The 16,136-nt window shown below is 41.2% G+C and overlaps 1 protein-coding gene across 3 annotated transcripts in view; it reads left to right on the plus strand.

The window, feature by feature from the left end:
- The window catches only part of KLHL32 (kelch like family member 32), a 117,058-nt gene that overhangs the window by 13,552 nt on the left and 87,370 nt on the right, over positions 1-16,136 (plus strand). For all 3 annotated transcript variants that reach the window (XM_060237385.1, XM_060237406.1, XM_060237396.1), the window contains 2 exons: positions 5,641-5,821; positions 11,083-11,190. In XM_060237385.1, the coding sequence (XP_060093368.1) occupies positions 5,641-5,821; positions 11,083-11,190 (289 nt within the window). The remainder of the gene's footprint in view (positions 1-5,640; positions 5,822-11,082; positions 11,191-16,136) is intronic.

The following is a 16,136-nucleotide window of genomic DNA, read 5'->3' on the forward strand; positions in this document are numbered from 1 at the left end:
CTGGTACCCAATTCAAAGCAGCCAGTAAAAAAGAATAAGAAAACATTTAAGAGAACTATTACAACCACAGTACATCATAATCGATTTAGGAAAACATGCCCAACAAGTTCTCATCCAGTACCAAGAGACTCCCCAGCCCTTTTTAAAAGATCAGCTTTATGTCTCTTGCAGAATTCCAACAAAATTGAAGCCATTTCAAGTTCTCTAGGAGGTATCATTCCCAAAAAATCAGGCTGGCCTCTTTCTCCCTAAGCTGTACTGTTCATTAATTTTCCTGCAGTAAGAGCAATTAGTTCTACTCCTCTGATGTCCCTTTTTGAACCTTTCCCCCCTAAAAGTTTAAATGAATTAGATAAAAATGTATCATTCCCCTGTACATACAATTAATCAGGGCTCTGAACAACCATGTATGTTGGCAAGTGACAATACAAACCGCAAGAGATGCTTTATGTGGATGCATCTAAGACATTTTAAGGATTTTTTCCTCTTCTCAAACCCATTTTGAGTTGGAATAAAAAATAAAACAAGGTCTATATTGTTAAGCACTTGGGTGATATCAAGAACCATCTCCCTTGGGTCAGAGTCTAGGGCTGCTGAACCCTTCAGGTGCCTTTCCTGAAAAACTCTGAAGTTGATCCCAGTTCACAGAGAGGAGGGGACTTTGGCAGCACAGACAGACCTCTCTCTTGCTTACACCTTTCCTTTGACCACATGGGAGAGACCTGGTTCTTCCTCTCTAAATGTTCCTGCACCCGCCTAATAAAGCGATTCCTGGGGGCAGAGTGGCCTCAAACTCACCCAGTGGCCCTCAAGCTGGTCCAGGGTTTTGTGGGGCTATGGCACATCCACCAATGACCTTCTCTCCTCATCCCTTGCCATGCCCTTCCCCAGTGTTTTATAGGCCAGCTTTCCTGGCTCAGTCAACCCCAGGAAGGCAAGGCCATTGCTGCCACTGGCCTGGCTTGCCACACTGCTCAACAGTTTGGTGCAGTGCTATGGCCTTGCCTCTCTCTGGTCCCTGCTGAGCTCCAGGGCCTGCCAGGCTGCACCTCCCAATATGACTTCTCTGGCCCACCTGTCAGTTTGTCTGGCAGACATATGCAGCACTAGAAAGTGCCTGGGTGTCAGATCATCAGTGGTGCCTACCCTGGCTGCCTGCTGCCCCTGCCAGCTGGTTATTTGATTCTAGATCTGCATGGTTTTAGTCCTGTGGCTTTAGCTAATCCTCAAAGCAAATCAATCAAGTTGCCTTTCCTAGTGTAAACTGCTGAAGTAGTTTCCATAGCAATTATAAGAATTTATTACATTGTATTATTATCTTAGGAATGCATAGTTAGATGTAAATTGCATTAAAATTAATGAATTTTACTTTCACTAAATGCAGTGTGGTAAAGCTGCAGTACTGCAGTCGGAGCCCTCTGCTCACGACCTGATTTCGATCCCAGCAAAAACTGGTTCAGGTAGTCGGCTCCAGGTTGGCTCAGCCTTCCATCCTTCTGAGGTCGGTAGAATGAGTACCCTGCTTGCTGGGGGGAAAGTGTAGATGACTGGGGAAGACAATGGCAAACCACGCCGTAAAAAGTCTGCTGTGAAAATGTTGGGAAAGCAACGTAACCCCAGAGTTGAAAACGACTGATGCTTGCACAGGGGACTACCTTTACCTTTTTAAAACAAGTTTTGGATTCTACAAGTAATTTTAAAGTTTAGCCCTGTACTTACTCAGTTTGGATTTAATATTTGCTAGCTTCTGAGCCAACATGTATATCTTTTGGTTTGATGTGGGGATTTTTGCTGTGTGCATTATTCCTTGAATTGCATCCAGTGATCCATTGAAGTGGAAATAATGGGCACCCTGGGCAGTAGTGACCATGTGATTTTGGAATTTACAGTCTTAGGGAAGGGAAAAGCTATACACAGTCAGTCTTATAGGTTGAACTTCAGAAAGGCAAACTTTGATAAACTTAGAACTATGCTGGGTAAAATCCCATGGTCAGAAATACTTAGGAGGAAGGGGATTCAGAAGGGGTGGGAGTTTCTTAAAAGCTAAAGACTGAAAGTGCAATCACAGATGATTCCTATGAGAAGAAAAATGGAAAAAGTCTAAAGAAGCCGAAGCGGCTCCATAAACAGCTCTCTAAAACTTGAGAAATAAAAAAGATTGCTTTAGGAATTGGAAGGAGGGCCTTATAACCAAGGATGAATTTAAACAAATCACCGGTGTTTGTAGAGAAAAAGTTAGGAAAGCTGAAGCTCAGTATGAGCTTAGGCTGGCTAAAGATGCTAAAAACAACAAAAAAGGGTTCTTTTCTTATGTTTAGAGTAAGAAAAAGAGCGAGGACTTGGTGGGCTCATTGCGAGGGCAAGGAAGTGAAATTGTAACGGGTAATGAAGAGAGAGCGGAACTGCTCAATTCCTGCTTTTCCTCAGTCTTCTCTTCTGAGGGGAACGGTGCCCAATACAGCAAAAACAGAACATATAAGGAGGGTATGAAGTTCCAACCTGGGATCAGCATACGGGTAGTACATAAACACCTGGTTTCTTTAAATGAAACTAAGTCCTCAGGGCCAGATGAATTGCATCCAAGGGTTCTAAAAGAGCTTGCGGATGTAATTTCTGAGCCTCTGGCTATTATTTTTGAGAATTCTTGGAGAACAGGAAAGGTGCTGGAAGATTGGAGGAGGGCGAATGTTGTCCCCATCTTCAAGAAGGGGAAAAAAGAGGATCCGGGTAACTACCGACACGTCAGCTTGACGTCTATACCTGGAAAAGTTTTAGAACAAATCATTAAACAGTCAGTCCTGGAACATTTAGAAAGAATGGATGTGATTACTAAGAGCCAGCATGAGTTTCTCAAGAACAAGTCATGTCAGACTAACCTGATCTCTTTTTTTGAGAAAGTGACTTCCTTGATGGATCAGGGAAATGCTGTAGACATCGTTTATGTTGATTTCAGTAAGGCTTTTGATAAGGTTCCCCATACTATCCTTGTTGACAAGTTGGTAAAATGTGGTTTGGATTCTGTTACTGTTAGGTGGATCTGTAACTAGTTGACAGATCGCACCCAAAGAGTGCTTGTGAATGGTTCCTCATCCTCTTGGAGAGGAGTGACAAGTGGAGTGCCTCAAGGATCTGTCCTGGGACCTGTTTTGTTCAACATCTTTATCAATGATTTGGATGAAGGAATAGAGGGAATGCTTATTAAATTTGCAGATGATACTAAATTGGGAGGGGTTGCAAACACAGAAGAAGACAGAAACAGGATACAGGATGACCTTGACAGGATGGAAAACTGGGCTTTCTTTTGAGTTTGATGTGGGGATTTTTGCTGCATGCATTATTCCTTGGATTGCATCCGGTGATCCATTGAAGAAGTGGAAATAGTGGGCACCCTGGGCAGTAGTGACCATGTGATTTTGGAATTTACAGTCTTAGGGAAGGGAAAGGCTATACATAGTCAGTCTTATAGGTTGAACTTCAGAAAGGCAAACTTTGCTAAACTTAGAACTATGCTGGGTAAAATCCCATGGTCAGAAATACTTAGGAGGAAGGGGGTTCAGGAGGGGTGGGAGGGCTAAAATCAATAAAATGAATTTTAACGGGGATAAATGTAAAGTTCTGCATTTAGGTAGGAAAAATCCAATGCATGGTTATAGGATGGGGGAGACTTGTTCTTAGCAGTAGTATGTTCGAAAAGGATCTAGAGGTCTTAGTGGATCATACGCTGAACATGAGTCAACTGTGTGATGTGGTGGCTAAAAAGGCAAATGCAATTTTGGGCTGTATCCACAGAAGTATAGTGTCCAGATCACGTGATGTGATGGTATCGCTTTACTCTGCTCTGGTAAGACCTCACCTGGAGTATTGTGTTCAGTTTTGGGCACCACATTTTAAGAAGGATATAGACAAGCTAGAACGAGTCCAGAGGAGGGCAATGAAGATGGTGAGGGGTCTGGAGACCAAGTCCTATGAGGAAAGGTTGAAGGGGCTGGGAATGTTTAGCCCAGAGAGGAGACGACTGAGAGGTGATATGATCACCATCTTCAAGATGAAGATGAAGAAGATATTGGATTTATATCCCGCCCTCCACTCTGAAGAGTCTCAGAGCGGTTCACAATCTCCTTTACCTTCCTTCCCCACAACAGACACCCTGTGAGGTGGGTGGGGCTGGAGAGGGCTCTCACAGCAGCTGCCCTTTCAAGGACAACCTCTGCCAGAGCTATGGCTGACCTAAGGCCATGCTAGCAGGTACAAATGGAGGAGTGGAGAATCAAACCCGGTTCTCCCAGACAAGAGTCCGCACACTTAACCACTACACCAAACTGGCTCTCCTGAAGTACTTGAAGTGCTGTCATATAGAGGATGGTGTGGATTTATTTTCTGTGGCCCTGGAAGGTAGGACCAGAACCAATGGGTTGAAATTAAATCAAAAGAGTTTCCGACTCAACATCAGTATGAATCGTTAACAACATCAGTAAGAATTGTTAGTGCGATTCCTCAGTGGAACAGGCTTCCTCGGGAGGTGATGGGCTTTCCTTCCTTGGAGGTTTTTAAACAGAGACTAGATGACCATCTGACAGCAATGAAGATCCTGTGAATTTAGGGGGGAGGTGTTTGTGAGTTTCCTGCATTGTGCAGGGGGTTGGACTAGATGACCCTAGCGGTCCCTTCCAACTCTATGATTCTATGATTAGCAAACGTGTTAACAGTTGCAGATCTTTCCCATGTTTCTTGCATCTGCAGATTGAGGCATTCAATGCCTGGTCTATGTTTGTATCCTGCCTTTCCTCTAAGAAGCTCAGAATGCCCCACAACTGTACTTGTGAGCTGGGTTAGGCTGGGAGAAGGTGACTAGTTCAAGATCATGCATTGAGCTTCATGACTGGGCGGGGATTTGAACCTGAGCAGGGATTTGAGCTTTCACATATGCTAAATAATGCAGTTTCAGTTCAGCAACCTTTTGCAAGTGGATTTTGCCATTTCACACAGTAAAATCCAGGTGCAAAGTGCATTGAAAGTTCATTATTTAGGGGGGGGTGTAGCAGGAAATAACAAAGCCCCACACATTGCTTGGTTTGAAGCGAGGTATTTTACTTTGACATCAAAGTAGAACTTGTCAGCATAAGCTCAAAATGACTAAGTTAAAATCATCAGCCTTCTGACCATTTTTATTCATCCCCAAAACAAGCAGACAAGCCCCCACTTATCTAATTCAAATGCTCCACCTCCTGCTTTCCTTCCAGTAATTTCTTGTAGTTTTCCCCTGCTCTGTCCCTCTGTTATCAGCAAGAAGCTCCTTCTCTGCGGGGCCCCTGTTATTTTGGATTCACACTCTTAGCCTGTCTGGTTTTAACAGTTTAGCAGAAGCTCCTCTGAGGGGCCTCTTAACAGTCACTCTAAATGTTGCATCAGACATTCTCTTTTGAAGATACAACCATATATTCCATTATTATTATTATTATTATTGAGGTATTCATTGTTTATTCAGGGGTCCCTTTTCATGTGAAAGTGCCCCCATGGGTCTCCTTGGTCCTTGATTCACACTCAAGACATTATGCAACACTGGCTTTCTATAAACTTCAGTGTTTGAATTATGATGCTATTGGAAATAATGTGTTTATGTTCTTCTTTCATCTTCTGCAGTATTCAAGATATGCTGACTGGCCAGAGGCTCTGTCAGTCCAGCTCTCATAATGATGCTGTCTTGGCTGCGCTCAACCAACAAAGGAGTGATGGACTCCTCTGTGATATAACACTTATTGCAGAGGAACAGAAATTCCATGCCCATAAGGCAGTGTTAGCAGCATGCAGTGACTACTTCAGAGTAAGTTAATGTAATAATGTACTTCTATGGGAGGAAATTGAATAGGTACAAGACAATGAAAGTTTTGTTTCAAAGCTACTAAAACCATTGGATAAAAACAACAACCATGGTACATTTCTGTTCCTGCCAGTGTAACCAAATGTCAATGTGGATTTTAATAGAAGTATTAGAGAGGATCCATCCTCTTTCCTGCCACTTCACTATTTGAAGCCTTTCTCCAGCCCAAGGAAACTTTTATCCAGTTTAAGGATGGTTGGATCCACTCCACTGTCTTTCTGCTTTGATGTGTTCACCTTATTGAGGGCAGGGAATGTACATTTGTCTTTTGAAGGCTGTACATAGATTTATACAGCTTCTGATTTGAACCAGTCATACAAAATTACTCAAGGAACGAAGTTTAGGAATAACCAATTGTGCTGGGAGAATTGCCGTATAGAAACCACATTGTATCAGTCCATATTTCATCTATTTGTATGAATTCAGCAACTGCCTTGGTACTCAAGTTCACCTACCGGTATGAGTACTTTCTCTGTAGCGTCTTCAAATTTGCCAGCTGCCTGGAGAAAAAATGTTGTGGCTAATGGGAGGCTTAATAGAGGTTTAATGGAATATTATTGACCAGGTGGTATTATTTACCTCAGTGTCATGAAAAGCTGTAGCCGTCAATTTAAAGCTGTCTATTAAAGGGACAAGATGGTTTCTCTCCAGGCCTAATGGCAAGCCTGCTTCCTATGCTACTCAGAATTGCATCCGTTAAGAAACTATGTGGTTGTGGCTTTGTCATGCAAACATTGCCAAGCCAGAAGGGAGATCAATGGTTACATGACAGAGAGAGATTCAGGGTTTTATAGTTTTGTTATGTGCACATACCAACCTATGGGGAAGGGCTCATGAGCCACTGCCAGCAGGTTGTACACTAGAAAGGGTTGGTGGTTGTTGTTTCTCTTGATTACTGGGAATGAGGTGATGTGTTTTCCTGTTAACTACAGTTTATTTTTGTCAATACAAATGTTTTGGAATAAAATTATTCATGGCTTCATTTGTACTGAAGAAGAATGAAGAATGTAGCGTCAGTGATTTCATCTACCTTGATATTGTAGTTCAGTAGAGCCAGACAGACCCTGTTGCATCTTGGTAGATGGATTTCGATTAGCTTAGTTCTTATTGATGATGTTTTACCTTTCCTGTTTGTTCTACCACAATTACCTTAAGCTTCATTATACCACTATTTCCATTTTTATTTTCTTTTTCTCTCCTTCTCATTGTCCTCAGTTTTGCGAATATGCACCAAGATCCTGCTCTCTATTCTTCAAATTATTCTCTTTTTCTTGATTATTTTCCCAGTGACCACAACTTTTAAGTAGCTTTGGCAGCTGATCACAATTTGGGATTGCCAAAGTGCAGTGCCAAGGCAGAGGTGGGATCCTGTTCAGACAACTTCAAGAGTTTTTGTTGCTTTTCAAACATTTACAAACCCCAGTCTCATCCTTTCTTGGGATATTTACCAGGTCAACAGAAATGGTTATTGCTGATAATGTGGCAGACTCCCATTTTTGAAACCCTGTGTAGCTGGCTGCCTCTCAGATTTCTTCCACTGAGGTTTCTGAAACAGCTTTAAAAAGCTACCCTCAGCTGCTGTTTTTTCTCCTTACCTTCTAGACTTCATAACCGAGATAATCATTGGTTATTAACCATCATAATCATTATATTATGAATAACCTTCATAATCATTACCCCATCTCTTTATTTTGGAAATTTGTCCTCTTATTCCCAATGTCTAGATACCATTTTACTTGCTTTTCATAGCTGTAGTCATTGTTTTAGTTCTTCTTTGACGAGCTTCTGTTTAACTGCTGTTGTTCTAGTCCTGTCCACCTCTGTATTTCTCTGATAATGGATTTTATTCTAGTACTTTTCATCTTTCTGTCTGCATATCATAATATTATATGTGAAATCCCATGCTGACTTCATTGACTTTACATTCATTTTCTTTTATCACATTCTGCAGCTGATTTGGCACTCCGCCACTGTTTTTAAGGTGAGTCGCAGGTCACATGTGAAATGCTTGTTGAGTTGGGAATTCCCTCAACTCAGCTAGCATTTCACATATTGTGTAATCAGACCCTAATTCTGATGGATACAAGTTTGCCATAGTCTTTATGCAAAAAGATGTATACCAGCATTCTGGACAGTGCTTCATATAAAGTGTGGAGATTCTCAAACAGACATAGTTGAATGTTTATTGAGCAAACTAATAGCATAGGAGATTAATGAACAGAATACAAGGTGAAAAGAGCATGCACACATACACTCTAAAATAATGATTGAATAAATCCTAGTTAACTTACCTAAGCAAATTGTACTAGTCTAGAGAGAGAGAGATGGGGGGAGGGGTGAAGAGCAAGAAACATACAAGTCTGTCTGGTTAGTGGATTCGTAAGAACATAAGAGAAACTGTGTTGGATCAGGCCAGTGGCCCATCCAATCCAACATTCTGTGTCACACAGTGACCAAAACTCAGATGCCATCAGGAGGTCTGCAGGTATGGAAAAAACTACATAGTGTTCCATCTATATGTTGTGGCTAATAGCCACTTATGGACCTCTGCTCATATGTTTATCCAATGCCTTTTTGAAGCTGTCTATGCATGTAGCTGCCAGCACTTCCGGCAGCAGTGAATTCCACATGTTAATTACTATTTGGGTGAAAAATACTTCCTTTTCTCTGTTCTAAGCCTATTGCATATTAATTTCATTGAGTGCCCATGAGTTCTTGTATTGTGAGAAAGGGAGACAAGCACTTCTTTCTTTACCTCCTCTATCCCATGCATAATTTTGTCACTCCTATCATATCACCCCTCAGTTGGGATTTCTCCAGGCTAAAAAGCTCTAACCTCATTAGCCATTCTTCATAGGGAAGCTATATCTCCTTGATCATTTTCATTTCCCTTTTCTACACTTTTTCCAATGCTATAATACTTTTTTGAGGTACGGTGAGTAGAACTGCACACAGTATTCTAAATGGGGTTGCACCATAGACTTACAAAGGACCATTATGATACTGGCTGATTTGTTTTAAATCCCCTTCCAGGAAGGTTTGATACAAGGAGGAAGAAACAATGGAGGAGGGCGCAAAATACAAAACAGAGTGTAGTCTTCAGGGCACTTGTGCTTGATGACAGGGGTGATTCAGCTTATGTATTTGTTATGGCATCTCTTTATGATGGCCTTGTAGATTAGTCAATTTACTTGGCTGATTTCCTAATTCAAATATGTCATAGCTTTCACTCCCATCCTCTGTATGCCAGTGAATTTTTAAGTCCTTTCTGAAAAGCAAATGCCTCCGAAACACAGTTTCATTTTTCTATGGTATGTCATCGCTTACTTGCTTTGTAGTTATTGATGAGATTTGTCAGATAAGTGCAAGGCTTGTCAGCCCTAATGAATGTAAGATAGGATGTACAGCATGAAGTTTTACAGTATTTTAAAATATTTTTATTCCACAAGGAATGCTTTGCAAAAGTGTGAGTAACTGATTGCATAAGTGATATGTTGAATATGCATCTCTTGTGAGTTGTGTCAGAGTGCTTCATACAACAAAATGTGTAAGGATATTTACTCCAAATACAAAACCCCACAAACCCAGCAGTTCTATTCATTGGACTATTTTCTGTGTGAGGACAAGTCTTTGAGATATAATTCCTTACAGCCCTGTAGTTCTGATTGCACTGACAAAGAGTAAAAGAACATCTCTAGCTTTCTTGATGTTAACTGGAAATGATGGAATATTTTTATGCACACTTTAAAAAGTCTTACCTGTAATCTTTTTCTCTGCTGGATCTACTTAATACTAAAAATTACCTTCACGTTAAGCTATGATGTGTCTAACCAGGGATCCTTCTATGTGTTGACGATAGGAACAGGAATTCATTAAGCTGTTAGTCTATACAGTAGTGGGTCTTTGGTATACATTTGTCATTTAGAGAGATAGTTGGAGAAAACAGCAGTTGGTTCAGTTGGGAGAGAGACTGGCTGAGCTGACTGAAAAGGGATCCCAAAGGATCCCAAATGCTGAAATAGGGAAACAGTTCAAAAGTTCAATTGAAAAGAAGCTTTGTAACCTCTACATGGTCTAAACCAGAAATAAAAGTTAACCCTTTGTTTAACCCTGTAGGCTGGTTGTCAGGGAAAGAAGCACACATGCACACCCCCCCCCCCACAGACATTAAGATTGGTCTGTGCATATGTTAGGATATGAATAAATGGTGGCAGCATTTGAATGAGGCAGTGTTAGTCCCCAACCCCAGTAGCTCTGTGCAGTGTCTTGAGTGTGATTATTAAAGGAGACTGGGCTAGTCCATCTTCTGGTGTCTCTGTAAGAAGGAGGACCTTGTCTGTGAAATGGTCATAGTCATGGTATATTTTAAAAGAAGCAAGATGGGTAGCGATCAATGTTTCCTCTAAGGTGCGTTAGTCTGAGCTAGCTCACAGTTTTTAACCTCTGGCTCACACATTTTTTCTTAGCAAACTAATTTATGCGGTAGCTGACAACTTTAATGCTAGTAGCTCATGAAGTAGAATTTTTGCTCACAAGATCCACAGCTCAGAGGGGGTGCTGGTAGTGATGTGTGACTACTTGACTTACCTGTAATTTTGAACCTGTAAATGGGCTTCTGAGATTTTATAAAGGCTTACACACTCCGTTCATATTCTTTGTAGCCCCCACATGATTGTCTGCAGGAATGCATGAAACTCTTGACAGGTGGGTGCCCAAGCAGGGATTGCAGAGAAGCGCTGATTTATGAACCAGCTGTGCCATGTGTGGGGGGCCTGTGCATGCAGCCTCTCAAATCTGCTTGATCACAAAAGCTTATATTTGGTTGGATCATCAGAATAACAGTGCAAAAGCTTTGAGTAACAAAAGCCTTTCCAACACATTCCCAGTAGTCTTTATGACAATGTGAAGTAGACCAGTTTTCTTTTCCCATGCATTACTGATAACAGGTTAAGGGTGACTTTCCTAAAGTTACTTAGTAGGATTGTGTTTGACGAGAGTAGAGGAAGTGCTATTGAGAAATGCTGCTGCACTCAGGAAATAATATGAAAATGATAATGCTGGCCTTTGGTGTTGATAGTCTTTTGATTAATATTAAGAAACAGTCTTAATTTGGGATTTGAAAAGTAGTAATATATAGTTTTTATTGGAATCTCTTAAGCATTATAGATTGTATAAAACATGTGCTTTTTTTTTTCTTCTCCCAGGCAATGTTTAGCCTTTGTATGGTTGAAAGTGGAGCAGATGAGGTGAATTTACATGGCATCACAAGCATAGGTTTGAAGCAAGCTCTGGAATTTGCATACACTGGGCAGGTAAAGTAACTAACAATTTGTCTATAAAGCTCATGAGGCTCCCTCATGGTACTCCACTTTATGTATTGTTCATAGCAGGGCCCCCACCTTTTTGAGCCTGTGGGCACTTTTGGAATTCTGACATTGGGTGGTAGGTACAATCAGGGCTTTATTTTTCTGCTGGAGCCCACAGGAGCAGAGCTCTGTCTGGACTGGGTAGGGCTCCAGTGGTGCTCTGAGACTTGGGTGGGAGGGGAAAACTGAAGTGCATATGCCAGCTTGCTTATTCTAATCCTGGTGTGCTGCGGTAGAACATAGGAGGAGAGGAAGCTGGCAAGCTTCAACAAGAAGGGAAGGGCTTTTGTCTGCTTTCCCCACTCAGGCCAGCTGACTTTCTGTGGGCCTAGGCTGTGGCAGTGTTCAGACCTAGAGCAACTCTACTGGCTTGTGTGCGGAGGGCTTCTGAGTGGAAATAGCAAAGACCAGTGGCAACTTACCTTGTCATGCTGTGGAGGTCCTTATATTGTGACTGCTTGTTTTACTGAACAGCCCATCTAACCTCCAGTGGCCATTCAGAAGCCCTATTAGTCAAAAGGCCCACCTGGCCCCTTCTGCTTTGTAAAAACATTGAAAGGGCACCAGGAAAGGAGTCTGAAGGCACCACAACATCCACAGGCACTGTGCTAGAGATTTCTGGTTTATAGTATATCTTTGCCTTTATTTATTGTTTGCATTCCTTCCTAATTCTTTAAATTTAATTTTATTGCATTGTTCATGAGTTGTTTTATGCCTTGAGTCTCAATGAGAATGGCAGACTATAAATAAGGTAAGTAAACAGAATATATTTGTAACATTCTGCCTTGATGTAGGTGGCCTTGCTCAAGGTACAGTTGTGCACTTCAGTTTAAAGTACAAGTTATTTCTTGTGCACTCTTTCAAGGTAGGGAGGGCAGCTGTGCTATGCCACACTGGCAACTATTTTAGAAACTGCTGACACAAAGAAAGGCACAGATCCTAGTGAGGGGGATACATTTTCTTCCTTCTTGCATTGCTATCGCAGTGAAATGTTGTATGTTCATTTCTGAGAATTCCCAGTCTGGTGTGAGGAAGACTTAAGATTAGAGAGCCAAAAATTATGTAGAGAGTTGGAATACGTTGTCCGTAGTTTACCGAATCTTGGAACAGTAGGACTTTCTGTAAACGCTGCTAAGCAGTGGCAAATGCTTAATGTAGATTGTTTTCAAGCTTTGAACTATTTCTTAACATAATGAACTGCTAAAAGTTTGGACTTGATGAGTCTCTGCCAACGGCAGTTCTACAGCTATTTCTAAAAATATTTCTCTATGTGTTTGTTTTCTAAGATAATATATTACCTGGGTGCCAAGGGCTCTTTTGTGATAGCTGATGCAAAATGTAGAACTAGTTAGCTACTGTCTGTAGCATCAGCCAATTGACTTCAATGGTCTTAGAAGTGAGCAGCTCTTCTTAGGATAGCATTGGAAGTCACCCAGACTAGCACAACTGAAATGAAACCATAATGTTGAATCCTGAACTGCCTTTCCACTTGTGGTAAAGCACTTCTACTTGGGGAAACAGAGGAGGACAATTTTTGTTATTTTCTCCCAAATACACCATAGCCCTCCTTTTGACCCCCATTATGTTCTTGGGAAGCCACTGATTCATAAGGAAACAATTTTGGGAGGCACAGCAGGAGAAGGTGGCAGGAAATTTGTCATTTATGCAGTGTAGTTCTGCTCATGTTACATAGGATCTAACCCAGGGACATCAAGAGAGAGCCAGTTTGGTGTTGTGGTTAAGTGTGCGGACATCTGGGAGAAACGGGTTTGAGCTTTTTGCAGGCAGAGAGAGAGAGCGCGCATCTTTGTATTCTTGCACTGCCTCATAGAAGTTGTGGTTATTTCTCTGGGGAAGACTATAGTTTGGTTGAGAAGCACATAGCCCTCTGTCTGTGTCATGGTGCCCTCACATGTTTTTGGCCAGCACATGAAGCAAATTATGTATAAAAGCTCACAATGCTCAGCCACTTCATGTTTTCATCTGGGTCTTAGGCTCAAACCATTGACCATGAGATTTTTGTAATCAAATCAAAAGTAGGTTTGCAGCTTACAGATAAACATCTGAACAACACCTGAACAGTATACTCAAGGCTGCTACAGCACAAATATTATCTCCAGATTTTGTTGCAATAATTCAAAGCAAGAAGTGTCAGTTATCAGAGACTGTTAAATAAACAAATATTGCAAGAGTGCTAATGTTTTAAGCATATTTTATTTTAAGTTTAAAATAATATTTCATTATGTTTGCCTGTGTCCTTTATAAAGTTTATATCTCTGGTACCTGGCATTACATTTTATGTCACACATGGCCTGGCCCGACAAGGTCTCATTTACGTCAGATCTGACACCCCTGATCTAAGCTATAGTGTCTTATTGCAACTTATGACTGGGGTAATTTATGACATTTTTATTGGGGTTTTTTTTTTCAAGATAAGTTTTACTTACATGCTAAGTACTCTTTTTTGCTGTGGTCCTTGGCTAATGTAATTACTAAATAAACCTTGAATCTTAATGTCAATAGTGTGTACAGCAAGGTTTTTTTTCCTAATGAGATCTACTTCTGAGTAATGAAAAATATCCTCAGCATGTTACCAAGTTTTGTTTTGAAAGAACCACAGCATAGGCCAGAAAGGGCAGCAACAATGCAGTTAAGCTGCACAGAGGAAAGTCCTTTGAAATAAACATTCTTTAAAAATATTTTCAGCAGATTTTTTTTAGATTTTTTTCCCTGGATTTTTGAAGGGATGCACAGCTATCCTTCAGCAGCTGGTGAGCTACTGATAGCTTACATGCTACCCGTTAGAGACCCCTTGTCTAGATAAGATCTCAGTTAAGGATTAGGCCACCCAGGTACAGTGAAGAATTAAGATCTATGTTAATTTGGCGCCATTGACTTTAGTGATGTTCTCCTGGTTCCAGGCAAAATGATAGTTAAAAATATAGCTTCTTCTTGATGTGCAGGCACTTCACTGCTTTTTCTTTAACATTATCACTTAGATTTTTACTATTGGAAGTATGTGTTCTGACTTGTAATGAGGTAAGTTATTTTATTTATCCAAAATAATTAAAAGTATTCTAATTAACAGAATCTGAACACATTAAAGAGCCCCGTGGCGTGGAGTGGTAAAGCTGCAGTACTGCAGTCCCAAACTCTGCTCACGACCTGAGTTCGATCCTGGCAGAAGCTGGTTCACGTAGCCGGCTCCAGGTTGACTCAGCCTTCCATCCTTCCGATGTCGGTAAAATGAGTACCCAGTTTGCTGGGGGGAAAGTGTAGATGACTGGGGAAGGCAATGGCAAACCACCCCGTAAAAAGTCTGCCTTAAAAACATTGTGAAAGCAACGTCACCCCAGAGTCCGAAACGACTGGTGCTTGTACAGGGGACTACCTTTACCTTTTTAATTAGCAGAATCTGAACACATTTTGAGGTGCACTGTTTTCCAGTAGGCTCAAGTGAAATTGTTTTAAACAATCTGCAAATATAAATTAAGGGTATGAATTCTATTGTATTATAAACCATGTGCACTTAAAGCTTTGAAGGCTGTTACATTTGATGGAATGTCTTCCTTAGAAATAGCTTTTTAAAATCTGAGAGCTGCTATTGCCACAGAGAGAATTCTCCATACCCATGAGGTGACTCAAAACTGTTCAAGTGTTAGTGGTGAAAATTTCAAAGTATCGTGTGGGTGCAACCCAGAAATGCTATTAACAAATAATTGGATTTATGCCTCCTACTCACTGCTGTGAAAACTCTGAGTCACAATCAGTTTTTGGTCAGTCGGTGCAGTAAGCTCAAGGAATAGGTGTTTTTATTCCTCAAAGGGAGAGCTCCCTCTGGTAAATAACTGTGTCGTCATAGCCTCAGTGGAGATTGAAAAAAAGATCCTTCCACTAGGAACCCACTTTCTTGGTCTTCTGTCTTTATAAAAAACCCCACCCTTGGTCATATTTGTTCTGCATTACTGCAAGTGTGTAGTCTTAACTTGCTATTCAGAATAAGCCCTATTGTCATAGTTATGATAATAATTCCATTGCATATCTTAGGGTTCCCCAGTGTTCTGCTATGCTGTGGTGCCTGCAGGCATTTTCCCAGGCTGGTTCTGCCTTAACATGGTTCCCACCTACTTTTCTGAAACATGGGCAGGCAGCTAGGTTTTGTGTATTTTATCCTCCTTTCTTTTCCCCTAGTCTTTCTCTGTGCATGCATTTTACTCTCCCCCCCCCACACTTGGTAGTCTTCTGTTTGTGTACACTATATATGTGTGTGTTTATCCCTCAGCTTTTGTGTGTGTTATAATTTCTTCCCCACCTTGATAGTTTTCTGTGACTGAGTCTTGTTTTTGTGTTAAACTTTCCTTGGTCATCTTTTGTGTGTGTGTCTTGGGAGTCTTGTTTTTGTGTTAAACTTTCCTTGGTCATCTTTTATGTGTGTGTATATGAGATTTTCCTTCGGTCTTATCTGTATGTGCTGTTTCCCCTCCCCCTGTCGTCTTCTCTCTTTATGTGTGCTATCCTCCTTTTTCCCATTTGTCATCTTCTCTGTCTCTGTGTTGTACTTTCTTAGGCTTCTTCTGTGTCTATGTTTTTATTTCCCCATGCCCTTCCCCATGTGTGTATGTATGTCATTGGCTTTGCCTCCTGAAACAGCCATTTTGTAATAGCTCAAGTCATCTTAGCTCAAAATTCTAAAGGTGCCTGTAGATTTTAAAAGTTTGGGGATCCTTGGTATAGATCAGAGATGTCAAACTCAGTTGTCATGAGGTTCAGAGCTGACATAAATGGGGTGGGCCATCTCTCTCTCTCTCGGCTTGGCTTCGCGAACGAAGATTTAAGAAGGGTGCAATAGTCCACGTCTGCTGCAGGCTCGCTGGTGGCTGACAAGACCAATG

Source organism: Heteronotia binoei, chromosome 1, assembly GCF_032191835.1.
Source record: "Heteronotia binoei isolate CCM8104 ecotype False Entrance Well chromosome 1, APGP_CSIRO_Hbin_v1, whole genome shotgun sequence".
NCBI classification, from domain to species: Eukaryota; Metazoa; Chordata; class Lepidosauria; order Squamata; family Gekkonidae; genus Heteronotia; species Heteronotia binoei.